General features: G+C 37.8%; 1 protein-coding gene and 1 non-coding gene across 2 annotated transcripts in view; both read right to left on the bottom strand.

Annotated features, from left to right (window-relative positions):
• Nucleotides 1-26,637, bottom strand: part of ZDHHC15 (zinc finger DHHC-type palmitoyltransferase 15) — a gene marked incomplete at its 5' end in the record, with an annotated part of 164,133 nt that overhangs the window by 84,714 nt on the left and 52,782 nt on the right. The window contains 4 exons of the mRNA XM_045572367.1: nucleotides 14,344-14,470; nucleotides 16,062-16,194; nucleotides 24,058-24,178; nucleotides 24,928-24,960. Of these exons, the coding sequence (XP_045428323.1) occupies nucleotides 14,344-14,470; nucleotides 16,062-16,194; nucleotides 24,058-24,178; nucleotides 24,928-24,960 (414 nt within the window). The remainder of the gene's footprint in view (nucleotides 1-14,343; nucleotides 14,471-16,061; nucleotides 16,195-24,057; nucleotides 24,179-24,927; nucleotides 24,961-26,637) is intronic.
• LOC118704748 lies at nucleotides 9,723-9,855 on the bottom strand. The gene has a single exon (XR_004983506.1). It is a non-coding gene; the product is annotated as a small Cajal body-specific RNA 14 (non-coding RNA).

Below are 26,637 nucleotides of genomic sequence, written 5' to 3'. Positions count from 1 at the left end.
GGGGAGAGGCGGGGGAGGGAGGTTACTAAGCATTCAAAAAAGAACTAAACCTATCCTCCTCAGACTATTCCAAGAAATTCAAGAGGAAGGAGCACTTCCAAGCTTATTCTTTGAAGCCAGCATCACCCTAATACCAAAACCAAATAAAGATAACATAATGAAAGAGAATTACAGGCCAATATCCCTCATAAACATAGATGCCAAAACCCTCAACAAAATTCTAGCAAATAGGATCCAGCATTATGTCAGTAAGACCATACACCATGACCAAGTAGGATTTATCCCAGGGATGCAAGGATGGTACAATATCTGCAAATCAATAAACATGATACATCACATAAACAAATTGAGAGATAAAAATCACTTGGTCATATAAATTGATGCATAAAAAACATTTGAAAAAATCCAACACCCTTTCTTGATAAAAATCCTCAGCAAAATGAGAATAGAGGGATCATACCTCTATTTGGGTCCTCTCTCTTTTTCTCTTGATGAGTCTGGTTAAAGACTTATCAATCTTATTTCTGTCTTTAAAGAACCAATTATTGGTTTTATTGGTGTTTTGTATTATTTTTTAGACTCTATTTCATTTATTTTCACTCTTTATTATTTGCTTCATTCTACGCACTTTGGGCTTTGTTCTTTTTCTAGTTTCCTTGGGTGTAAATAGAGGTATGTTTGTAATGCTATAAATTTCCCTCGTCAGACAGTTTTCACTGTGTGCTATAAATTTTTGGTTGTTTTATCTTCAATTTCATTTTTCTCGAGGTGTCTATTGAGTTCTTACTTCATCTCACTGTTACCCTACTCACTGATTCATACCATATTAATTAGTCTCCATGTAATTTTTTAAAATATATTTTATTGATTTTAGAGAGGAAAGGAGAGGGAGAGAGAAATAGAAACATCAATGATGTGAGAATCATTGATTCACTGCCTCCTGCATGTCTCCCATTGGGGATCGAGCCCACAACCCAGGCATGTGCCGTTGGCCAGAATCGAACCTGGGACCCTTTAGTCTGCAGCCCGATGCTCTATCCATTGAGCCAAACAGCTAGAGCTCCATGTAATTTTTTTCAGTGTTTTTTTATGTAATTGATATCTAGTTTTATACCATTGTGATCAAAGAAGATGTTTCTTGCAATTTCAGTCTTCTTAAAATTATTGAGACTTATTTTGTGACCCTAATATGTTGTCTATCCTGGATAATGTTTCATGAACACTTGAAAAGAATATATATTCTGCAGCATTGGGGTAAAATACTTGAAAATATTAATTAAATATCTGGTCAAATGTGTCATTTAAGGCTCTATTTCTTGTTGATTTTCTGTTAGTTGATCCATTGTTGATGTCAATAGAGTGTTAACATTCCCTACAATTACTATATGACTGTCAATCTCTTCTTTTATGTCCATCGATGTTTATATATTTAGATATTGGGTACATAAATACCTAACTAAAAAAGGTTTTATCCTCTTATTGGATTGATCTTTTTATAATTATGAAATTTTCTTCTTTGTCTCTTGTTTTAAAGTCTATTTTGTCTGATATATAAATATTGCTACCAGAGATTTTTTTCACTTTCATTTGCACAAAATATCTTTTTCCATCCCATTACTTTCAGAATGTGTGTCTCCATGTGAGGTGGGTCTGTTGTAGAAAGCACATATATGGGTCTTAACTTTTTATCCAGTTAGCAACACTATGTCTTTTAACTGGAGCATTTAATTCATTTACATTTAAAGTGATTATTAATAGATATATAAATATTGCCATTTTATCAATATTATTCATACTCATGATCTTTTCCTCCTTCTCCTTAAAGTCCCTTTATTTTTATTTTTTGGTAGTTTGAAAAAGACAAATACTTATTACAAAACAAAAGAGCACATTATAAGAAAATTTAAAAAATAGGTCACGCTGTTTCATACTTATAACTCTTACAGGACATGCCTTATTTAACTTAATTTCATACTTATAAAATTTACATTGTATTGAGGATTTGGAGAAGTTGAAGTCCACATCCAGGCATGGGTGTCATAAACAATCACAGAAGGCTTTTGGAGACAATTCAAGGCAGTAAATGAGTGTGCTATAAACATAAATTTATTGCATTGAAGGCACTACTGCAAAATAAAAATTATTAATATTTCATTTCTTGGTATCATTTACATTTGAGTGTAAATATATTTGGTATTTATTTCAAATTTCTTTCCATGTTTTTCTTCTTCATGGTATCTAAGAGAATATTTCAAATAACATTTCACCAAACAAGCATTAAATGGTGCAAAGTGATTAAGTAATGATGAGATTCTTTATCTTTTACTTGTCTGGGAAGCTATCTGTTTTTGATTCTAAATGATAGCCTTGATGAGTATAGTAGTCTTGTTTTTAGAAAAGTAGAGCACTACCTTTCATCATTTTGGATATTTTAGGCCAAACCCTTCTGGCCTTCAAAGTTTCTGTTGAAAAATCAGTTGACAGTTTTATGAAAGCTCCATTTTAGGTAACTAACTAACTTTCTTGGTGGTTTTAAAATTCACCCTGTCTTTAACCTTTGTCATTTTACTTATGGTGCATCTTCATATGGGCTTCTCTGGGTTCCTCTTGTTTGGTAATCTCTGCACTTCTTGGACATGTATGTCTTATTTTGCCGCATTAGGGAAGTTTTCACTCATCATTTCTTCAAATAGATTTCAATACCTTGCTCTCACTCTTTTTTTTTTTTTCTTGTACTCCTATGATGCAAATATTGGTATTCTTGATACTGCTCTGAAGTTTCCTTAAACTATCCCCATTTATTTTCTTTTTTTATTTTTGCTGTGCTGATAGGGCATTTCCCACTGCCTTGTTCTCTAAATCACTGATTTAATTCTCAGCTTCATCTAATATACTAGTCATTATTTTAGTTTATCATTTCTTTGTTGTTGTTAATCCTCACCTAAGGATATTTTTTCCATTGACTTTTAGAGAGAATGGAAGGGAGGGAGAGAGATACAGAGAGAAAAACATTGCTGTAAGAGGGACAAATCTATTGGATGTCTCCCACATGTGCCCTGACTTAGGCCAGGGATGGACCTGCAACTGAGGTATGTGCCTTTGACCAGAATTAAGCCCAAGACCCTTTGATCTCCAGGCCTACATTCTAACCACTGAGCAAACTAGCCAGGACCCTTCTGGTTTATTTTTTTTTTTTGAAATCTCTACTGTTTTGGATTTTTATTTTTGCACTAGAAGTTCTTTTGAAAAAATCTTTATTGTTTAACAATAAAATAAAATAAAATAAAATAATCTTTATTGTTTAAACGTATTACGTATGTCCCATTCTCCTCCCCCCATTGACTTCTCCCACCCCACCTCTAACCCCCACCCCTGGCCTTCAGAACCCAATTGTCTGTGTCCATGGGTTATGCATATATGCATTAGTGTTCATTAGTTGATCTCTTCCCCCTTCCCCGAAGTCTTTCCTGCCTTCTCTCTGAGGTTTGACAGTCTGTTCAATGCTTTTATGTCTCGGTGTATTTTTGTTCATCAGTTTATATTATTCATTAGATTCTACATGCGAGTAAGATCATGTGATACTTATCTTTCTGTGACTGGCTTATTTCATTTACCATAATGCTCTCTCAGTCCATCCATGCTTGTGCAAATGGTAGAGGTTCTTTCTTTTTTTTATAGCCAGGGGTAGTATTCCATTTTATAGATATACCACATTTCTTAATCCACTCATTTGCTGATGGGCAAGTAAGCGGTTTCCAAATCTTAGCTATTGTAAATTGCCATTATGAACATAGGAATGCCCATAGTCTCTGATTGGTTTTTAAGATTTCTTAGGATGTATTACTAGAAGTGGGATCACTGAGTCAAATGAAAGTTCCATTTTTAATTTTTTGAGGAAACTTCATCCTGTTTTCCACAGAGGCTGCACCAGTCTACATTACCACCAGCAGTGGACCAGAGTTCCCTTTTCTCCACATCCTCGCCAACACTTGTTTGTTGATTTGTTGATGATATCCATTCTAACAAGTGTGAGGTGCTACCTCATTATCTTTTTAATTTGCATTTCTTGGGTGATTAGTGACTTTGAGCATTTGTTCATGTCTCTTGGCCTTATATGTCCACTTTGGAGTAGTTGGCATTTAGGTCCTTTGCCCATTTTTTTTTAACTTGGATTTGTTTATCTTTCATTTGTTAAGTTGTATGAGTTCCCTATAAAATTTGGAGGTTAAATTATTATGCAATGTGTCATTGCCAAATATGTTCTGCCATGCAGTATGCTCTCTTATTATTTTGTTGATGGTTTCTTTTGCTGTGCAGAAGCTTTTTATTTGGATGTAGTCCCATTTATTTATTTTCTCCTTAGTTTCCATTGTCCTAGAATATGTATGGTAAATATATTCAGATGAAAGATGCCTGGTATTTTGCTGCCAATGATTTCCTCTAGGATTTTTAGAGTATCACATCTTACATTTCAGTCTTATATCCATGTTGAGTTTATTCTTGTGTTTGGTGTAAGTTGATAGTACACTTTCATTTTTTTGCATGTACCTGTCCAATTATCCCAGCACCATTTATTGAAGAGATTATCTTGACTCTATTGTATGCTCTTGCCTCATTTGTCAAATATTAATTGAGCATAATGGCTTGGGATGATTTCTGGGTTCTCTGTTATATTCCATTGGTATATATGGCTGTTCTTGTACCAGTACAAGGCTGTTTTGAGTACAGTGGGTTTATAGTATAACTTGATATCTGGTATTGTAATCTTTCCAACTTTGTTCTTCTTTCTCAATATTGCTGCAGCTATTCGGGGTCTTTATTGATTCCATATACATTTTTGGCGAGTTTGTTCTAGATCTGTGAAATATGCTGTTGGTAATTTAATAGGGATTGGATTGAATCTGTAGATTGCTTTATGGACATTTTAATGATATTGATTCTACCAATCCATGAACAAAGTATATTATTCCACTTGTTTATGTCTTCTACATCTATGTATTTTTTTAATGTCCTGTAGTTTTCTGAGTACAGGTCTTTTACCACCTTGGTTAAGTTTATTCATAAGTCTCTTAATGTTTTGTGGCAATGGCAAATGGGATTGATTTTTTTTAGTTTCTCTTTCTGAGAGTTCATTATTGGTGTATTAAAATACCATTGATTTCTTGGTGTTACATCCTGCTACATTGTCAAATTTATTTATTAAGCCTAGTAGTTTTTTTATGGAGTCTTTAGGGTTTTTTATGTACAATATCATGTCATTTGTGAATAATGGCAGTTTTACTTCTTTTCAAATTTGAATGCCTTTTATTTCTTCTTCTTGTCTGATTGTTATACCTAGCACTTCCAGTATTATGTTGAACAGGAGTGGCGAAAGTCCCTGTTTTGTTCCTGTTCTTAAGGGAAATTTTTTAGTTTTTGCCCATTGTTTATGATGATGGCTGTAGGTTTGTCATATAAGGCCTTCATTATGTTGAGGTATATTCCCCCTATTCCCACATTGCTTAGAGTTTTTATTTTAAAAAGGTGTTGAATTTTGTCAAATGCTTTTTCTGTATCAATTGATATGATCATGTGCTTTTTATTTTTCAATTTGTTTATGTGTTGTATCACACTTATTGATTTGTGGATACTGTACCAGACTTGCATCTCTGGATTAAATCCCACTTGGTCATGGTGTATGATCTTTCTAATGTATTACTGGATCCAATTTGCTAAAAAAAATTTTTTGCAGATTTTAGCATCTATGTTAATAAAGGATATTAGCCTGTGATTCTCTTTCTCTTTAGTGTCTTTACCTGGTTTGGGGATTAGGGTAATTCTGGCTTAATAGAAACAGATTGTAAGTGTTCCTTCCTCTTGAATTTTTTTTAACAGTTTGGAAAATAGGGGTTAATTTTTCTTTGATTGTTTGGCAAAACTCCCCTTTGAAGCCCTGTGGACTAGGGCTTTTGTTTGCTGAAAGTATTTTTTTTAATTACTGCCACAATTTCTTAAGTATTGTTGGTCTAGTCATATTTTCTGATTCTTCCTGATTGACTTTTGGAAGGCTGTATTTTTCTATAAATATGTCCATTTCATACAGGTTGTCCATTTTGCATTTTGTTGGAATAGAGTTGTTTACACAGTATTTTTTATGATCCTTTCTGTCATTATTTCTTCATATAGGTTTTTCATTCCTTACCTCTCTTTTTCTTCTTCTATTTTAATATAATAAATCTTTATTGTTCAGATTATCATAATTGTTCCTTTTATCCCCCCATAGCTCCTCTCCACCAGGTTCTTACCCCAACCTCTGCCCTTACCTCACCCCCCCTCCCACTGTCCACATCCATAGGTGTACACTTTTTGTCAAGTCTGTTCTCACATCCCTCTTTCCCCCCAAGAACTGTCAGTCCACTCCTCTGTGCCACTCATTCTATTATATTCACCAGTTGATACTGTTCATCAGATTTTTTTTATTCCCTTTTTAGAATCACTTGTTGATAGATACGTATTTGTTGTTCATAATTTTTATCTGTATCTTTTTCTTCTTCTTCCTCTCCTTAAAGAATATCTTGCAGCATTTCATATAATACTGGTTTGGTGCTGGTGAACTCCTTTAGCTTTTTATCTGTGAAGCTCTTTATCTGCCCTTCAATTCTGAATGATAGCTCTGCTGGGTAGAGTAATCTTGATTGTAGGTTCTTGCTATTCATCACTTTGAATATTTCTTGCCACTCCCGTCTGGCCTGCATACTTTCTGTTCAGAAATCAGCTGACAATCGTATGGGTGCCCCTTATAGGTAACTAACTGTTTTTTCTCTTGCTGTTTTTAATATTCTCTCTTTGTCTATTGCTCTTGGCATTTTAATTATGATGTGTCTTGGTGTGGTCCTCTTTGAATTCCTTTTGTTTGGGGTTATGTGTGCTTCCTTGACTTGTAAGTCTATTTCTTTCACCAGGAGGGGGGAAGTTTTTGGTCATTATTTCTTCAAATAGGTTTTCAATATCTTGCTCTCTCTCTTCTTCTGAGACCCACATAATTCTGATGTCGGTGTGCTTAAGGTTGTTCCAGAGGCTCTTTACACTATCTTCATATTTTTGGATTCCTTTTTCTTTTTGCTTTTCTGGTTGAGTGTTTTTTGCTTTTTTGTATTTCAAATATTTTACTTGAATCTTGTGGTCCTCTAGTCTGCTGGTAGGTCTCTGTATAATATATATATATTTTTTATTTCAGTCAGCTTATGATTAATTTCTAGTTGGTCCTTTTTCATATCCTTGAGGGTCTCCCTAAATTTATCAGCCTTTTCTAAAAAATTCTTGAAAAATCTTATAACCGTGGTTTTGAACTCTATATTCAGTCATTTGCTTTCCTCCATTTCTTTCATTTGTGATCTGTTTCTTTGTCTCCACATTTTTGCGGCTTCCCTGAGTTGGTAGAGTAGCTTTGTGTACTAGGTGTCCTATAGGGCCCAGTGGCTCAGCCTCCCCAGTTACCTGAGGTGAACACTCTTGGTGCACCCCTTTGTGGGCTGTGTGCACAATCTTGTAGTTATCTCTTGATTGTTGTTGGTATCACTAAGAGGAATTGACCTCCAGGCCAATTGGCTGTGAGGATCAACTGTGTCTATGCTGGGAGTACTTCTATGCTGCAGACACCCTTATGAGACAAGATTTACAAAATTACAAAAGCCTCTGTGCTCAGCTTGGATGGGGCAGAGTCTCAGGGCAGAGCAGATAGCCTTGGCTTTCCATCAGTGCTGCCCTGTGAGGCCCCAGGGTCTCAGTGTCCCTCAGTAATTGCTTCAAGCACCTCTGAGAGAAAGCTGCCCTCGAGTTTCGCCCGCTGCCAGACAGTACAGTTTCTCCCTCAATGAGTCTGGGTTCCCAGAGTCTCGCCCAGAACGAGTTCACTGCAATCAGGAGTTCATCTTCTTCCCGCTTGAGAAAGCCAGCCACACACTCAGCAGTCAGTCCTCTCTGTGCGCACACGCCTCTGGACCTCTGCCTTCCACAGCTCCCCTAAGTCTTGGTGTGCTTTTCTCTTTTCCTGACAGTCCACATTCCTTCTGTATGAGTCTGGGTCCCCAGGGTCTTGCCTGGAACTGGAATTCAGCACAGTCAGGAGCTTCCATCTCCCTCCCGCTTGAGAAAGCCACCACGCATCAGCCGCCAGTCCTCTCTGTGCCCACATTTCCATACCTCAGCCTTTTGCAGCTCCTCTGAGTCTCAATGTGCTTTTCTCTTTCCTACTAGTTGTATAATTTCCACTCAGCCAGATTTCCTGTGGTTCTGAATGATGTCCATTTTGTCTTTTGGTTATAGTTTTGAAATTGTTGTGTGAAGCAACAGTTCAGGTGTTTACCTATACCAACATCTTGGTTTCTCCCTTTTGGTTTGTTTTTTGAGTGAAGTTTGTAGTGCTATGAACTTTCACTGTGTCCAATAGACTTTTCATTGTTGGTGTTTTCATTGTTACTTGTTTACAGGATGTTTTTTTTAATTTCTCATTTGATCTTTTTTTTATCTTATTATTTAATAGCATGCTATTTAGCCTCCATGTGTTTGATTGCTTTTGAGTATTTTATTGTAGTTTACTTCTAATTTTATACCATTTTTTATCTGAGAAGATGCTTGATATGATTTCAATCTTCTTGAATTTGTAGAGGCTGTGTCCAAACATGTAATCTATGTTTGAAAATATCCCATGTGCACTGAAGAAGAATGTATATTCCATAACTTTGGAGTGAAATGTTCTGAAGATGTCTATTTGTTCCATATGTTCAACTGTGCCATTTAAGATTGCTGTTTCCTTATTGATTTTTTATCCAGAAGATTTATGCAGTGATGTTAATGTGGTATTAAAGTCCCTTACTATGAATATATCACTGTGGCTCTCTCCCTTAATATCTTCCAGAAGTTTTTTTTTTTTTAATGTATTTGAATGATCTGGCATCGGGTGCATGTAAGTTTATTAGAGTTATAGCCTCTTGTTTTATCAATTCCTTTGGCATTATGAGGAGGCCTTCCCTGTATATCTTATTATGATCTTCACTTTGAGGCTTATTTTGTCAGATAAAAGTATTGCTGCCCCAGGTTTTTGGGGTGTTTTTTTTTTCCCATTTCCATTTGCCTGAAGAAGTTTCTTCATCCTTTCCCTTTCAATCTGTGTGAATCCTTTGTTAAGAAGTGGGTCTCTTGTAGACAGCATATACATGGGCCATGTTTTCTTATCCATTCATCTATGTCTTTTGATTGGAGCATTTAATCAATTTACACTTAAGGTTATTATTGAGAGTTACTTGTTTCTTGCCATTATGTTCTTTATGCCTGCTTTTCTTCTTCCCTTTATATTTCCGCATTATACAACAGTCCCTTTAGCATTTCTTGCATTGCTGGTTTGGTGGTATTAAACTCCTTTATTTTTTTTTTGATTTTTTTTTTTTTTTTTTGTCTGTGAAGCTCCTGATTTCACCTTCAATTTTGAATGATAGCTTTGCTGCATAGAGTAATCTTGGGATAATTCCCTTGTTTTTCAACACTTTGAATACTTCATGCCATTCTCTCTGGCCTGATCTATTTCCTTTGAGAATCAGCTGATAATCTAATGGGAGATCCCTTGTAGGTAATTTCCTATGTCTCTCTTGCAGCCTTTAAGATTTTTTCTTTGTCTTATGTTTGCCAGTTTAATTATGCTGTGTCTTGGTGTAGGACTTTTTGCATTTATCTTTTTTTTTTTTTAACATGTATGGAGCCATCGCACAGAAAATCTGATAACTATACAGACTCTGTCGGCAGGAACCATGTTTTGATGTGTGTGACTACCTATGGTTGCACTGTACAGCCAACAATGCAATCAATACCAGGAACAGTCACAGTTTTTGCATTTATCTTGATTGGTCCTCTCTGTGCTTCTTGGACTTGTGTGACTGTTTTCTTGCCCAAGTCAGGAAAGTTTTCTGACATTATTTCTTTAAACAGAGTTTCTATTCCTTGATCATCTTCTTCTCTTTCTGACACCCATATTATGAGGATATTGTATTGTATCATGTTGTCCCAAAGCTCCTTTAGATTCTCCTCCTGATTTTTAATTTATTTTTTTCTATTGCTACTCTGCTTGGGTGTTTTTTCTACCTTGTCTTTTAAGTTGCTGAATTGATCCCCAAATTGTTCTAGTATACTGATGAAACCTTCATTGTGTTCTTTATTGCAGCTATATCATTCTTCACTTCCTCTTGATTTTGTTCATCGTGTATTTCTCATTCAGCTCCTTATAATTCTCATTGTGTTGTTTGTAATTCTGTCAGGTGTTTGAGCATCCTTATAACCATTACTCTGAATTATTTATCTGACAAATTACTTGCCTCCATTTTATTTAGTTCTTTTTCTGGTGATTCCTCCTTTTCTTTCATTTGGGGATTGTTCCTTTTTCTCCCCATTTTTTCTTTCCCTTTGTATTTGTTTTTATGTCTTAGATCAAATTGCTAAGCCACTCAGATTTTTGGGGGTCATCCTATGTAGTAGGTGTTTTGTGGGACCCAGTGGTGCAGCCTCAGATCTCCCGATCTGGGTGTTCTAGGAAAGCCCATTACTTGAGTTATTTGGGTTCTCCTAATGTAGTTGGGACTTGAATGTTATTGTACTGTTCATGGATGGAGTCTCCTCATAGATTGACAGACTATGTAGTTTAGCTCCAAACTTGTCGTGCAAGCTGTTGCGGATGTGCTCAGGGTCCTGGCTCCCATAGTAATAGCTGCTTGTAAAGTCCCACTGGCATATGACTTACTGTGCTGTCCTGGAAAATGCTGCTGGAATGGTGTGCATCTCTGGGACTCGCTATGGGGTCCCGGAGCCCATGGTGGGGTGGCACATGACTCTTCCAATCATTGCAGGGGGTTCTAGAGCCTGCAGCCAGGGTGGTGTACTACTCTGCAGCAACCCACTATAGGGGTCATGGGGCCTTCAGCCGGTGCTTAATTTCTGACTGGTCCTTTTTCATGCCTTTGCAATTCTCACTCAGATCCTTGAAAGTCTCACAAAGTCCCTTGAAGCTCTCATTGAGGCTCTCATTAAGATCCTTGAGCAACCTTATCACCATTGTTTTGAACTCTGTATCCATTTCATTTATTTCTTTTTCTGAAGATTTCTTCTGGTCTTTCATTTGTGACATATTTATTTTTCTCTGTATATTGGCTACTTTCCTGTGTCTGTTTCTATGCATTAAGTAGAGTTGCTATGTCTCCTGGAATTGGTAGAATGGCCTTGTGTAGCAGGTGCCCTGTAGAGCCCAGTGGTTTGGTCTCCCCAGTCACCTGAGCTGGGCATTCTAGGTGTGCCCCTGTTTATGTTATGTGTATAGACTTGTTGTAGTTGACCCTTCATTGCTGTTGGTGTCACTGGGAAGAGTTGATCTCCAGGCCAATTGGCTGTGAGGATCAGCTGCATTACAGTGGAAGAGCTGCTGTGTAGGAGACACCCATATGGAGCAGGACTTGCTACAATGAGGCTTTGGTGCTCACTGAGCCTGCCCCTTGAGTGTGCCATTTGTGGATGTGTAGGGTTATAATCTGGTATGGTCTGAAGTTGTCCACCAGGTGCACTGACTCTGTGGCCTCCTGGGAAGTGCAAAGTCAGCCACTTGCTGGGGCCACTGGGAGGAGCTACAGAGTGATCTTCAGATAGCTGCTATTTGTATTGGGCTTAGAAGTGCACAGGTGAAGCCAAGTTGTGAAGCAAAGTACACTGTTGCTAGTGCCAGGTCTTGGACCTCTTATGGATAGGTATGGGGCATGCTGATGCCAGCTGATGCTTGTTTGACAGATTTCAGGAAATTTTCAGGCCTGAGCCAGGATAGACCTTTCCTATGGAAAAGCCATTGCAAGCCACTTTGGTGGGGCTGCAAGTTGGATGGGGTGGGGTTTCAGGGATTCACCAATGTGGAGGGAGCTGTGTGAGCCACACTGATGGAAACTCAGATATGGCTGCAAGTCAGCTCTGTGATGTTGGAGATCCCAGCACAAGAACAATGATCTCTGTGAGTACTCCCATCTTGGAGAAAACTATCCCTGAGTTTCTGCCCAATGCCAGACAATCCAGTTCCCCTTCATATGTCCCTGGTTCCCCCAATGCTGCCACTCTGTGCTGGAGATCAGACAGAGTAGGACCCTATAAATTCATGCACTGGCCCTGTAAGAGGAACTGCCTAGGACTCCAACAGCCTCCTTGTCACTCAGCCACAATCCCTGCCAGTTTTTATAGCCTGAAGTTATGGGGACTTCTTTTTTTAGCTCTGGAAACCTGGGCTGGGGGTCTGGTGTGGGGCTTAGACCCCTTGCTTCTCATGGGAGGCCTCTGAACTGGATATATCACTCCTGATTGTAAAAATCACCACAGGTGGTTGTCAGATCAGGCTGCTCAGGGCCTCTGACCCTCCTACCAGACTTGTGTTTTGTTCTTATCTAGTTGTAGAACTTCCATTCATCCAGATTTCAGGCAATTCTGAATGATGGTTGTTCTTCATTTTAGTTGTAATTTTGCTGTGGTTGTGGGAGGCAGTAGTACCAGCATTTACTTACACTGCCATCTTGCTTCTCTGGTTTATTTTTTATTCCAGATAATGCATTCTTCATTTCTGACTTATTTTTAATGGTTTATTATGGTTTTCAAATATATTTCCTTTCTCTATGGTAATATTTTCACTGAGATAATGTATTCTTAGCCTTAGTTCCTTAAATATCCTTATAACCCATGTTTTAAACTCTGTATTTGATAGATTACTTGCCTCCATTTCATTTAATTCTTTTCCTGAAAATTTCTCCTGCTCTTGCTTTGGGACTAGTTTCTGTGTCTCCTCATTTTGGCTCCCTCTCTGGGTTTGTTTCCATGTATGAGGTAGATCTGCTATATATACCAGTCTTGGAAGAGTGATCTTATGTAGTATGTGTCATGTGGAGCCCAGTGATGTAGTCTCCTTGGTCACTTGAGTCAGGTACTCCTGGAGTGTCTTTTGTGTGGTTTGTGTGTACACTCCTATTATAGTTGATCCTTGACTGCTGTTGGCCTATGAGTAGGTGTGGTTGACACAAAGGTTGACTAGCTATGAGGCTTGGTCAGGATCATAGTGTATGAGCTGTTGTATGTGGGCTGACCCCACAGAGCAGGGTTTACCCCATTGGTGCTCCACTAACTGCTAAGACCACCCTTTAGGTATGTTGTTTATGAAGCCAATTTGATGGTGTTCTTTTGTGGTCTGAACCTGGTTGCTGGGTATGTTTGTTCTGTGGCTTCTTTTGATGGGCTCTGGTGCAAGCCCAGCTCAGCCTCTTACTGTGTTCCCCTAGGGCCACCTGTTAGAAACTACAAAGTGATGTATGATTGGTACTTGCCTACACTGTTCCCAGAGTCACATGAGAGATGCCATGCTACCTAGGCCAGCTGACACCAGTTCTAGGACTTAGACCACTCAGAAAGAGGCACCAGTCACACAAAGGCCAGTAGTCACCTGCCTGGGGCTTGTGGAGCTTTGAGAGTTTTTAAGAGTCGTCAGCATGGGCTATAATCCACTGCCTATAAGAAACAAGTGCTGAAAGAGACTCGGGTAGTGCTGAAATTGGATAGGGTGGGGTCCCAGGGAGTCACCAGGGTTTGACCAGGGGTTTTCACCAGGTTAATGCAAATTCTTATTTGGTGCCTGACTGCAACTGCAGTCAGTGTGGGGAGAGGGCTCAACAAAGGAACAATAGTGGCTGCCCTTCAAGCTCTTGCCTTGAAGCCAAACAATTCAGTTTATCCCCATGTGTCCCTGATACATTTTTAACTGCTATCTCTTCACTCAAGCTTAGGATGAGTTTTTGTGATTGAGTCGGACTCAGGACCTTTAAGAAGATGCCTGGGTCTATAGCAATCCTCCATCTCATCTATACAGAATCCCCACTAATTTTTACAGCTTAAAATATAATAATCATTTCCCTTATTGTGACATAGTCTTTATAACCATTATTTTATATATATATATATTCATTCTCATATTCTCAGCCTTTAAGTTGTATCCTAATTATTGCTGTGGCAAACATTTTTGTATCTAGACAATGGCTTTGTAGATTCTTAGGATTTTAAAGTGCATATTACAAAAATCATTTATAAAAAAGTGGTACCAGTTTACACTCACAAAAGAAAAATGGCATAAGAATGCCTATTTTATCATACATTTACCTCCTGATTTGTCTTTGCTAACTTAGAAATGGAAAACATAGGGAATAAATTTTACATTGAACTGATACCTGCTGCATTTTACAATAAAAATTGAATCTGTTTCTTCAAGGTATGGTCCAACATCAACTTATTTTAGTGGTAATAATTACCTACCTGGACCCAATAGGTATTAACCAGAACTTCTTGTTGTCTCCAAACACCTGCTGGATGTTTTTGATGAAGCCAAGGTTGAACCCATTTTTCTTTGGACCACTTATAAACACTGGAGTACAGAAGGCCTCTGGGACATATAGGGGAGTTAAATATAAAAGAGGAAGAAAACAATAAGGGGGGGGGAAAGTTTCAGGAAAGTCATGTTTTTACAGTTCTCCATGAATGCAACTTGATTTTATGATACCTTTCTGCTGTGGTAGCATAGGATTTTCATTCTTATTTATTTAGTAAAGACTATTTTAACCACTTACCACAAAGTAAGTTTGTTATTAAATACAAAGAATTGGTAGTCTCGTTTATTTTTTTTTTTAAGGCAGAAAAATGTATGATGGTAGAAAAATTAAACAGCCATGGGCATAATATATATATTTTTAGTGCTTCATGTAAGGAGTAAAATAATAGATTTAACAGCACTTTATTTAAATCTTATTGGCAACAACAGCCAAATGGTCTCCATCTATAGAACTGGGACCAAAGCAATAACATAAAGATATAGTAATAACATAGATTTGATTTTGAAACATTTCAGGAATGAAAATGTTCACACTGTAAGAAGCTGAATTTTACTCCAGAAAAAAATGTGAATGGGGGAACTATAATCAGACTTAAAGACTAAGAAGAATTTAACCATATTAGTGCATATTATATTTAAAAACATTTATTCCATTAAGCAAATACTTTCACTGATGGGCTCTCTGGCTGCATCTAATCATTTCCTACTTGTTCTTTGTTTTCAGACTCTTTTATCATGAATCTTTTAGTTCTTTTCTACTTTGCAGCATGTCTAAACCAAAAGTGCTAATCTGCCATACTAATAACTAAGTGCTACATATATATTTGGTTTGGAAAATGAGTGCAAATGCCTTCTTACCTGTTAGTGTAATTAGCAAATGAGTTTAAAAAGTATAATGGATTTTGTACTAAACTTTCTCCAAATCTATTTTAGCTAAACATTCAACATTTTGACATTTTCTCTTCACTTATCCTGAGTTGATTTGCATACAATGTAAATATTTTGTTTACCATAGATTAAAAAAATTTACACTGGGATCCATCAGAAATATAGTTCTTCAAACAACAGACCAGAGTATAGTATAATAGACAGAAAAAGTTAATTTATTATATTCATTTTCTAGTAACTCACTTGTTCAATCTGTTCATCTCCACCCACATTCCCTACACAGCTCCTTTAATGATTGTAGATATTCAATTTTTTTTTTTTTGGCTTGAATTCTTTCTTAGGACTCTATTTTTGTAGGTGCTCATTAAGTTAGATTCTTCTATCTTTATTGACCTTTACCTCCAACTTCTGGTATTTCTTCTGTACTGATTCTTTCCTTCATTTCCTCATGTGAACACATAAAAATTCCAAGCTGTAAATCTAGAGAGCTATTACCCAAAATGAACTATAAAGAGCTATGGTCATTTTTTGTTTTGTGTGAGATTTCATTCACTAATGTTCTCCTCCCTATGTAAGTTTCATTCACCATGGCTCTCCTGTTTGGTAAAACTTGTTTGCATTTATCTCAATAGGGGGCAAATGAATGTCACTGCAGCTAAAATGCTTCACTGGAAGCTTTTCGCTTTCTTGGGGTTAATCCACAGATCACTATGATATACATTAAAATTATTTTTGTAGTCTTAATATCCCATCTTACCTAAGGTGGTTTTGTTTCTGCTGACAAGCCAACAATGATAACCTAAGAGGATCACAAGGCTGACAAAAAACATGCAGGCCACAAATAGGAGAAAAAGGACATGGAACTTAGAGCGAACACTGGGTAATTCCCCCTAGAAAAGAAATAATAAACAGAAACAAAATATTAAAGTTGTAAGGCTCGGCTAGTTTTTCTATAAAGGTTAGTAATCTTTCATATGCTTAAAATGTCTAGCTGTAACTAAAAAGTAGATTTTGTAAAATTTGTAAAAACTTTCTTTTGATGACCATGCCTCTTATAGATATGCTTTCTGCTTGCAAAGCCTAAAATGGATTCTTGCTTAAGTGTAGGTCACTGTAAATTAGAGTATATAGTGTACCAATTAGAAAAAGATAAAATATAAAGAGTATACTTAGTCCTTAATTGGTAAGCAATGTCTTAGTTTTATAATTAGTTTCTAAATTATGAATCACCGACTAAAGGTAATTTTGAGATCATATTGTCTCAAGGTAGGTTACTCTGGAATACTTTATATGTCATATTTCCTTGGATGCATATGTATGTTTTAAAAATGTCATGATGGTATATGTAGGAAGTTAAAACACATAGGAAGAATTTTTAAAATGTTTTGCTTATAAGTCATGAACTTGTTTTAAAGCTACTACAAATTTTGTATGGTTGTGTGTGGTGAAGTACAATGTGCTCATATATTACATCCTGTAAAATTACTCTTTTGACAGTAAAATTATGCAGATTTAAAAGGTAATTTAAAAGCAAGTAGCTAAATATTTTTATAGTTAGCTGTGACATCTTATTCTCCATGTGTCACCAGTTGCTTTTTTTAAATATGCAACCCTAGACCAAAATGAATTTTCTAAAGTTCTATAGCATGCACAGCTCATAACATTTTGTCTTCTCTAGGTAATCTTAGAAAAAAATTTCAATTTTGGAGTGAGAAATTGTGGTAATGACTTTTCTTTATCCCCTCCTTTTCTTGCTGGTCATTGTTTGGGCTTGATGAATTGTTTTGAAATATTTACAAATGATCTCAAGTGACAAAGTTAAAGCTAATTCTCAAAGTGGACCTAACATTTTGATCTGGTTCTACTCTAGCTTAGAAAAAGAAAGTTAAGGTTGGGAAAAACTTGGCAAATTTAGATAGTTCTGATTTATTTCTTCTCTTAGAGGAGATTTTTATTCATTTAGATGTGAAGAAATATTGGGAATCTTCCTGTGTGTGTTTGAAGGCTAAAGATAAAGGAAAGTAAGCCAGTGAGATGCTTTCATATGAGGGGTGGACTGGGTGAAAATTGCATAAAATTTGCTGCCTTTTGAAGTGATTGTTCTTGGCCTAAGCATCCAAACTGAATTTGAATGGTTTTTGTTTGTTTTATTTTGAATTTATAGGAAACAAATATATCAGTTTGTAGGGGTTTTTACCGGGCTGGGTTTTTATTTCACATCTCTATTTTTTAAATACGTTTTTTAAAATCTTTTAAAACTCATTTATTTTAATTTTTACCTTTTATGTTTAAATGGGAAATAGAGAAACCAAGATGGCAGCCTAGGTAAGCACCTAAAGCTGCCGCCTTACACAACAATTTCAAAACCACAACTAAAAGACAGAACGAACATCATCCAAAACCACAAGAAAGCTGGCGGAATGGAAAATCTACAACTAGAAAGAAGGAGAGAGGCTCACGGATCAGATTGGGAGCCACAAAGTGCTGAAGTAGGGAGACTGGCGCACAGAGAGGAAGTGTTGCCAAATGCCTGGCTGGCGGGACGGGAAAGGAAGTCCCCGATTGCACTGAACCCTTTCCGACTGCACTGAACCCCAACCCTGGCCAAAACCCTGTGGACCCAGGCTCATACAGGTGGAGTCCAGACTATAGAGAAAGGTACCTGGAGACTCAGAGACTGGGAGACTGAGGGAGCCAGGAGCCAAGGCAGGTAGGTCTACAGTTGCGCAAGTGAGTGTGCATAGAGAGGTTTGACCATGGAAGTTGCCGTGGCCTCTCCATAGTGGAAGGAGTCAGAAGCTTCAGACTACAGAGACCCAACCCAATTCCGGGCAAGCCCCTGGGGCACCCATGCTCTTGCACAGGGAATCTGGACAGTCAGGTTGAAAATGAGGGGAGCTATGGAAGGCAGAAGTCTGAGGCTCGTGCACAAGGGCAGGGCTGACGGGAAGCCAAGATTGTTGGCTCAGCCCTTAGACTCTGCCCTATTCAAGCTGAGCACAGAGGCTTTTGCAAGTCCGATCCTATAAAACTATCTCCAATACAGAAGGTATCCCGGAGTAGACACAGCTGATACTCACATCCAATGGGCCTGGAGGTCAATTCCTCCCAGTGATACCAACAACAATCAAGACTTAACTACAAGGCTGTATACACAGTACACAAAGGGGAGCACCAAGAGTGTCTACCTCAGGTAACTGGGGAGGCTGACCCACTGAGCCATATAGGACACCAAACACACAAAGCCATCCTACCAACTCTGGGAAGCAGCGAAAATGCCAACACAAGGAAATGGATCTCAAACAAAAGAGATGGAGGAGAAAAAAAAAGAGTGGATATAGAGTTCAAAACCATGGTTATAAAGTTTTTCAAGAATTTCCTAGAAAAGGCCAATAAATTTAATGAGACCCAACTAGAAACTAAACATACACTGACTAAAATAAAAAATATTATACAGAGATACAACAGCAGACTGGAGGAACATAAGAATCAAGTCAAAGATTTGGAATATAAAGAGCCAAAGGACACTCCTCTGGAGAAGCAAGAGAAGAGAATCCAGAAAGTTGAAGATAGTGTAAGGAGCCCCTGGGACAACTTCAAGCGAACCAACATCAGAATTATGGGGGTGCCAGAAGAAGAGAGAGTGCAAGATACTGAAAACCTATTTGAAGAAATAGTGACTGAAAACTTCCCCACCTGGTGAAAGAAATAGACTTACAAGTACAGGAAGCACACAGACCCCAAACAAGAGGAATCCAAAGAGGACCAACCAAGACACATCATAATTAAAATGCCATGGGCAAAAGACAAAGAGAGAATCTTACAAGCAGCAAGAGAAAAGCAGTTGGTTACCTATAAGGGAGCACCCATTGGACTATAAGCTGATTTTTCAACAGAAACTATGCAGGCCAGAAGGGAGTGGCAAGAAATACTCAAAGTGATGAATAGCGAGAATCTACAAAACATTACTCTACCCAGCAAAGTTATCATTCAGAATTGAAGGGCAGATAAAGAGCTTCACAGATAAGAAAAAGCTAGAGGAGTTCATCACCGCCAAACCAAAATCATATTATATGAAATGCTGAAAGGTATTCTTTAAGAAGAGGAAGAAGAAGAAAAAAGATAAAAATCATGATCAACAAATACATATATATCAACAAGTAAATCTAAAAATCAAGTGAATTAAAAATCGGAGGAACAGAATAAACTGGTGAATATAATAGAATCAGGGGCAAAGAAAGGGAGTGGATTGATAATTATCATAGGTAAAGGGGTTTGGGGTTCAAGAAGAGACTGGATTAAAATTGTACACCTATGGATGAGGACAATGGTGGGGAGGGGAGTTAAGGGCAGACGAGACGGTGGGGCGGGAACCGGGCGGGAGGGAGCTATGGGGCGGGGGGAGAAACAATTGTAATAATCTGAGCAATAAGTATTTATTTAAAAAAAATTTTAAATAAATAAATGGGAAATAAATAACTGTGCAAGAGGAACTTATATAAAGTCAGTTTACACCCTGGGTGACAGAGCTGAAAATCTTTCTCTGCTCTAATTACTCTTACAGAACTCTCTTGTGTCTGCCAAATCATATCTACTGTATTGTCTCTTGATAAAGTACTTAATATTTAACTTTTTTGTTAGAAGATAATGGCCTTATGTTTAAAATTAACTTCTCAGAAGATAACCAAGCTAAATTACTCAAAGTAATAACCATCAAAAACATTTCAGGGGAATACTAGTGGAATAATATGTATTTTCTTGGTTCTAAAATAATTCATATCCCCTATGAAGAGATTCATGACCCAGAATGGGAGATGTAAGTTACTAATTTTTCCTAACAAAGTAGCTACTCTTTAAAGTTATTATTAATGGGAAAGACATAATGTGGTGATCTTCTGAATTCTTCATTCTAAATGTGATAGAGCTTTTCCACAGCAGGACTATAATGGACAGTAAGATATGGTACCATGTTTAAGATCAGTGGAAGGAAGAATGGGCTTTGAGTCAGATTCAAATCCTGACTTTGAAACTTATAAGCTGGGTGATCCCAAGCAAGTTACCTAACTACTATGAGCCTCAGTTTTATAATCTTTAAATGAGACTAACGATTCCTACTTTGTCTACTTCACAAGGCTGTGGTGAGGATAAAATGAAATAATAGATATAAAAGTGCTTTGAAAATAGTAAAGTACCATAGAAATAGATGTTGCTGTTCTTAGGAGCACAACTAGCTTTCTTGATACGTAGCTTTTAAAATAAATGTCAGCTGAAACCGGTTTAGCTCAGTGGATAGAGTGTCGGCCTGCGGACTGAAGGGTCCCGGGTTCGATTCCGGTCAAGGACATGTACTTTGCTGCGGGCACATCCCCGGTAGGAGGTGTGCAGGAGGCAGCTGGTCGATGTTTCTCTCTCATCGACGTTTCTAGCTCTCTATCCCTCTTCCTTCCTCTCTGTAAAAAATCAATAAAACAGATTTTTAAAAAATAAAATTAAATAAATGTCAGATAAGTGTTCAGGTTGGTATGGTGATTGTGAGGGGAAAGGAGGTGAATGGCAACAGAAGAGGGTATAGAGGGATAAATAGTAATGGAAAAAATAAAATAAAGAAAACATAATAAATGGCAGTGTTTATATTTAATTTTAAGGGAGACTAAATTTACACTGAGAAAGCCATCTCTAGAACACATCAAAGTGCTCTCTGGCTAGGGAAACTGAAAAGAAGCATTTCTCTGAATGTTCTTTTCATTATGAGGGCAAGACAAAATAAGTTTAATTGCCTTTCTCTCGTATGTCAGGCATAAGCTAGTATATTGTGGAGAAGAAATGAAGGCATAGGAAAGGACAAGTCTATGTTTATTCCTGATGTTGCTTGTGAATACTGACATATTTCTGGTGATTGATTCATGTCCAACTATTATCTTTCAAGAGTTAAAAAAAACAACACCAACAACACATATGCATGATTGCTGGTTGACATTTTGTATTTGGTTATTGGCTGTCTAGGAAGGCCAAAGGCAAAATGTGTAAAATGTAAAATCGTTTAGTCGGTTATAAGAATAAAGAGCGATTCTTTTTTATTATTATTTTATTTTATTGATTTTTTACAGAGAGGAAGGGAGAGAGATAGAGAGCTAGAAACGTCGATGAGAGAGAAACATCGACCAGCTGCCTCTTGCACACCCCCCTCCGGGGATGTGCCCGAAACCAATGTACATGCCCCTGACCGGAATCGAACATGGGACCTTTCAGTCCGCAGGCCGACGCTCTACCACTGAGCCAAACTGACTTCGGCTAAAGAGTGATTCTTAAACAGTAGTCTACTGTGATAAGGTCCAATAAAGTCATTAGTGAAGACCAAGGCTGACATTTTGCCTAATGAGTTGGATGCAGTTATTTTCTTTACTTTCACGGTAGTAGCACAATGTGTGAATACAATGTCAAACATATCATAGAAACCTGAGCAATAGGTAAGAGATCATGTGTTATAGAAAGGGACCAATGAAGAAATACCAAGATGGTGAAGCATTTTATATCTGGGGAAAATACAAAATTGATGAGAAAACTTTATTTCTGTTTATATTTTTGTATCATGTACACTGATACAAGAGTTGAAGATTTCAGCCGAAGCCGGTTTGGCTCAGTGGTAGAGCGTCGGCCTGCGGACTGAAAGGTCCCAGGTTTGATTCCAGTCAGGGGCATGTACATTGGTTTCGGGCACATCCCCGGAGGGGGGTGTGCAAGAAGCAGCTGTTCGATGTTTCTCTCTAGCTCTCTATCTCTCTCCCTTCCTCTCTGTAAAAAATCAATAAAATATATATTTTTTAAAAAAGAGTTGAAGATTTCTATATCCATTATATTCTTTCTGATTCTTAATATTATTAAATATCTGAATTGATTAAGCAAGTGGAAGGAAGAATGGAAAGCAAATCCTAATATATCAAAATCCTGGGTTGTAATGACCAGTAACAACAGGGGGCTAACCAACCAGAAGTCAGTGGTGGCCCACCCCCAAGCAAGCAGTAAGGGGCAATCAGGCAGGCAGACAGGCAGAGGGGTTAGGGGTGATCAGGTAGACAGACAAGTGGTTAGGAGTGATCAGGTAGGTAGGAAAGCAGTTAGGAGAAATCAGGTAGGCAGACAGCCCCTCCGGACTGGCCCTGCCCCCAAGCAAGCAGTTAGGAACAATCAGGCAGGCAAGCAGAGTAGTTAGGGGTGATCAGGTAGGCAGACCTGCGGTTAGGGTTAATCATGGAAGTAGGCAAGCAGTTAGGGGTGATCAGATAGGCAGACAGCCCCTCAGAGGGCTGGCCCCACCCCCCAGCAAAGAAAGAGGGAAGCCTAGGCCAGCCAAGCCATTGCACCCCAGACTATTGCCTGCAGAGGGAGACTACCAGTGGCAGGGGATTGGGGGGAGGGGCAGTGCTACACAGATGGCAAGCAGTGGAAGCGGCAGAGGTGGGGCCAGCTGCCTGCAGCCCCAGAAGGAAAGCCCTAATAGGCCCTGATCTCAGGCCAGTTCTAGGGACCCTAGCCAAGGGGTCCCGGATTGTGAGAGAGTGCAGGCTCGGCATGAATTTTCCTGCACTGGGCTTCTAGTATCACTATAATTTTCTATACAAGTAGGGATAAATCACTATTTAATAATTTAAATCTCAGCTACCTAGAATCTCACTGCTGTGCCTTTCTCTTCCCTCCCTCCTGGTTTATTATAATCCATATTCTGGTCACAGGTTTCTTTCCCTGCTGCTTTACCTCTCTACTTGAGGTAAGATATTCCTATAGTACAGGCTCTTGTGCAATTCCTAAAATAATAACTAGTACTACCTCTGCCTACTTCTGTCTCTTGTTATTCAGGTTCAGGTGGGACAATTCTCTTCATGGAACGTTATGATATCTTAGTAATTATACTAGAGTTGTAGGGAGGTAATGTTTTTTGGAGTCCATTGGCATGAAATAAAACAAAATATTTTGTTATATTGCTGCCAGAACCGGTACACATATGTAAACTAAAAATCTACACTCAATTATTTTGGAAATAGATGGGTTATGATGGATAACTTCAAGTAGAATAAAGATGAAAGTAGAGTTTCTTTATATTTCATTATAATTATAAGAATCATATTTTGAAAGGCAGAGTACTTCCAACAACTGTTTCACTTGATTTTGTTAATGAGTCTGTGAATCAAGTAACAGAGCCAATATTAGAATCCCAGTGTTTGTTATACAAAGTTCAAATAAAACTCCTCATTTCATTTTGGCAATATGTGAAGTTAAGTTAATGTATCTTGCTTTCCCTGTAGGAATTTTGCAACTCTCCTTTAAACAAGTAATTAGAAAGTATTTTCTAAGAATGAGGAAGTACTTTGTTACTCCTTTTCTTATGAAACTAAGAATGTAGAATTTGTTTCAACATTTGTCAAGTCTATAATTGATAGTATTTTACTTTTTAAAGCTTAACTAAAGAAGTACATTGTAAAGAATCAGTAAGAATCAAGAGGTTAGGTTCTTGAAGGCCTTAAAAAGATTCTCATATATGACAGGAACTTTTAAAAGAGGAATCTTTAAATAACAGCTCCTGAATCTCAGAATATTCAGCATGGGAAACTAGCTTTTGGTGCTTTCCTTTGTGGTTATTTCCATATTAGTTATTTCAAAATGTAATAAAAGATAAGTTAAAAAATGTCACAGCCTTGAGTATGTGTGTGTTTGTGTGATTTAGGGGGAGGCAAGGAACTCAAGATTTTTTAACTTACTCTCCAGTATTTGATGAAATAGCTGAAGACTGTTGTAGCAATGTACAGGCAGTAGAGAACAGAATAACCTAAGAACTGAAGGAAGAATTTATAGTTGGAAAATCCAATGCAATTATTAACCCTAAAAAAAGAAAAAAGAAAAACTATTTTGAAATCAGGACCCATTTATTGAGAGCACACTGATACATAAGTGAATTAAGCAATGGAAGTATGTTGCTCCTACTGTTTCATTATGTGTTGTGTAGAAATTCAATGGAAATAAAACTCCCATAAGAGGAACAATCTAGAAAAACAAGTTAACATCTCATTTGTTCTTCCTTTCATTCTCACGGACAGATATACCTGATCAATCTAATTGTTCTGAACATCTTTCTGACACATCTGATCAAACCTAGATCTTGGATGCTGAAAACCTATTAAAATCTCAGCAGCTACATTTAGTACAGTGTGGAATGTTCTCTTTGTAGTTAGATGATTTCAGACTAGTTCTCTAGATCAGACAAAAAGTTTGGAGAATTGTTGATGCTAACAATCTACAGTATTTCAAACATCAAGACAGGAAAAAAAAAAAAAAAAACCTGATTGTGTAATGTTAAAAGGAAGAAGTATTTGTGCTCTATTTCATTACTATGACTAATTGTTAAAGCTAATCGACATGAAACCATTAGCTTTGTAGCCCCATGAATTATCATGATACCTTTTATGGTATATTTATTCTTGATTTAAAATGTTAAACCCCCTTTCCCTCACAAAAATAAAAATCCTAGTGAATAACAGAAACAGGCATGTTACAACTATGCTTACTAAAGTAGGCATATTAAGCAAATTCAACTCTTTTTTTGAGCAAAGAATAAAATAAAAGGGACTTACCAAGGGCAGTGATGGTCCATTTTTAAAACACACCTAAAAGGGAAGCAAAATATGATGTGATAAGTAGGGCTATGGAAATGAAGCAACACCTCATAATTTAAGTCAATTTCACACTAGTATTTTTGCATGGTACCAGTAAATTTATTTCTATAGCTACTCTAAGATTATTGTGTTCTCAGTTATTCCTTGTATTAGCCAATCACAACAATTTATAGAATCATGCTGGCAACAAGTTGCATTCCTAAAAATCCAATCTATAAAAGGGGTTGGGAGGTCTGGTGCGGCCAGGCCCGGAGCAGCGGCTGCCAGGCGGGGAGCAGCCAGGCCCAGAGCAGTGTCTGCCAGGCTGGGAGCGGCCAGGCCCGGAGCAGCAGCAGCCAAGTCCAGAGCAACTAGGTCGGGAGCGGCAGTGACCAGACCCGGAGCAGCTGGTTGTGGAATGAACCAGAGCAACAGAGGCCAGGCCCAGAGCAGCCAGGCCCGGAACAGCTCGCTCCTTGCCTGCCCCTGCCCCGCGGCTGCCTCTCAGACATGGCTGGAAACTTTTGCGGAAAATTGAGGGTCTGCTGAATCAAGTGATGAAGGCTTAGATCTGGATGTGTTGAGTTAGTATAGCGCTGGGGTGTTGATCTGTGAGTGCCTTGGGTGGGGCCTGGATGAGGCTGGTTGACCTATTTGAAAATGTCTTTTGTGTGAAGTGTATCATTGGGCATGTGGAGGTATTATTGATATGAGAAAATGCTAAGTAACTGATTTACTATCTGAAAAGGGATTTACTATCGGGGAAAGGGAGGGAGGAAGAGACTGAACATAAACTGTGCACCTAAGGATGAGGACAATGGGGGATGGGGAGGGGGCGGAGGGTGGGGTAGGAACCTGGTGGAGGGGGGAAGAAATGAGGAACATTTGTAATAATATGAACAATAAAGATTGATTTAAAAAAAATAAAAAATAAATAAAAAATAAAAGGGGTTAGGAAATCTAGACTACTAAAACAGAGAAAAGGTCTAGGATATTGCCTTTCATTTTGCTCAATATACAGTTAATTAAAACTATGGAAGAAACTATATGGCTACATCTGTGTTTGAATCAAGGGCAAGATAAATACAAGTGGAACAAGCACCCGAAAAGAAAGATATGAAGATTATGCCCAATTAACATAAAAGTGTGGTTTTATAAAGCTGGAACAATTATAGAGTAACAAAATAATGTAGTACTGAGTTATAACACAAAATGTAAAGAGAATGAAGCATCAATGATGACAGAGAATCATTGAACAGCTTCCTCCTGCTTTCCCCGTACTGGGGATTGAGCATGCAACCTTGGCATGTGCCCTGACCAGAATCAAATCATGATATCCTAGTATGTAGGTCATGTTCAAGCACTGAACCACACTGGCTGGGCAAGAGTAACTTGATAATTGAGAAATCTGACAAACACTACCTCACCCAGATGATCAAGATTAACATTATAATGATGTCATATTTATATTATGTACCCTATGTATGATATAATGAGCATGGTACTTTACCTCTATGGTTATCCTCCCTGAAACATATTACCCAAGTCTAATCTAGAGAAAAATTTCAGCTGAAATATATTCTACATAATACCTGACAATACTAAAAGCTGTTAAGGTTATATAAAAGAAAGAAAATTCTGAGAAAGTATCACATCTAAGAGGAGCCTTAAGAGATATGGCAAATAAAT

This window comes from Pipistrellus kuhlii, unplaced genomic scaffold (genome assembly GCF_014108245.1).
Source record: "Pipistrellus kuhlii isolate mPipKuh1 unplaced genomic scaffold, mPipKuh1.p scaffold_m20_p_46, whole genome shotgun sequence".
NCBI classification, from domain to species: domain Eukaryota; kingdom Metazoa; phylum Chordata; class Mammalia; order Chiroptera; family Vespertilionidae; genus Pipistrellus; species Pipistrellus kuhlii.
The sequence above is the reverse complement of the archived record's forward strand: the minus strand, read 5'-3'. Positions and strand labels throughout refer to the sequence as shown.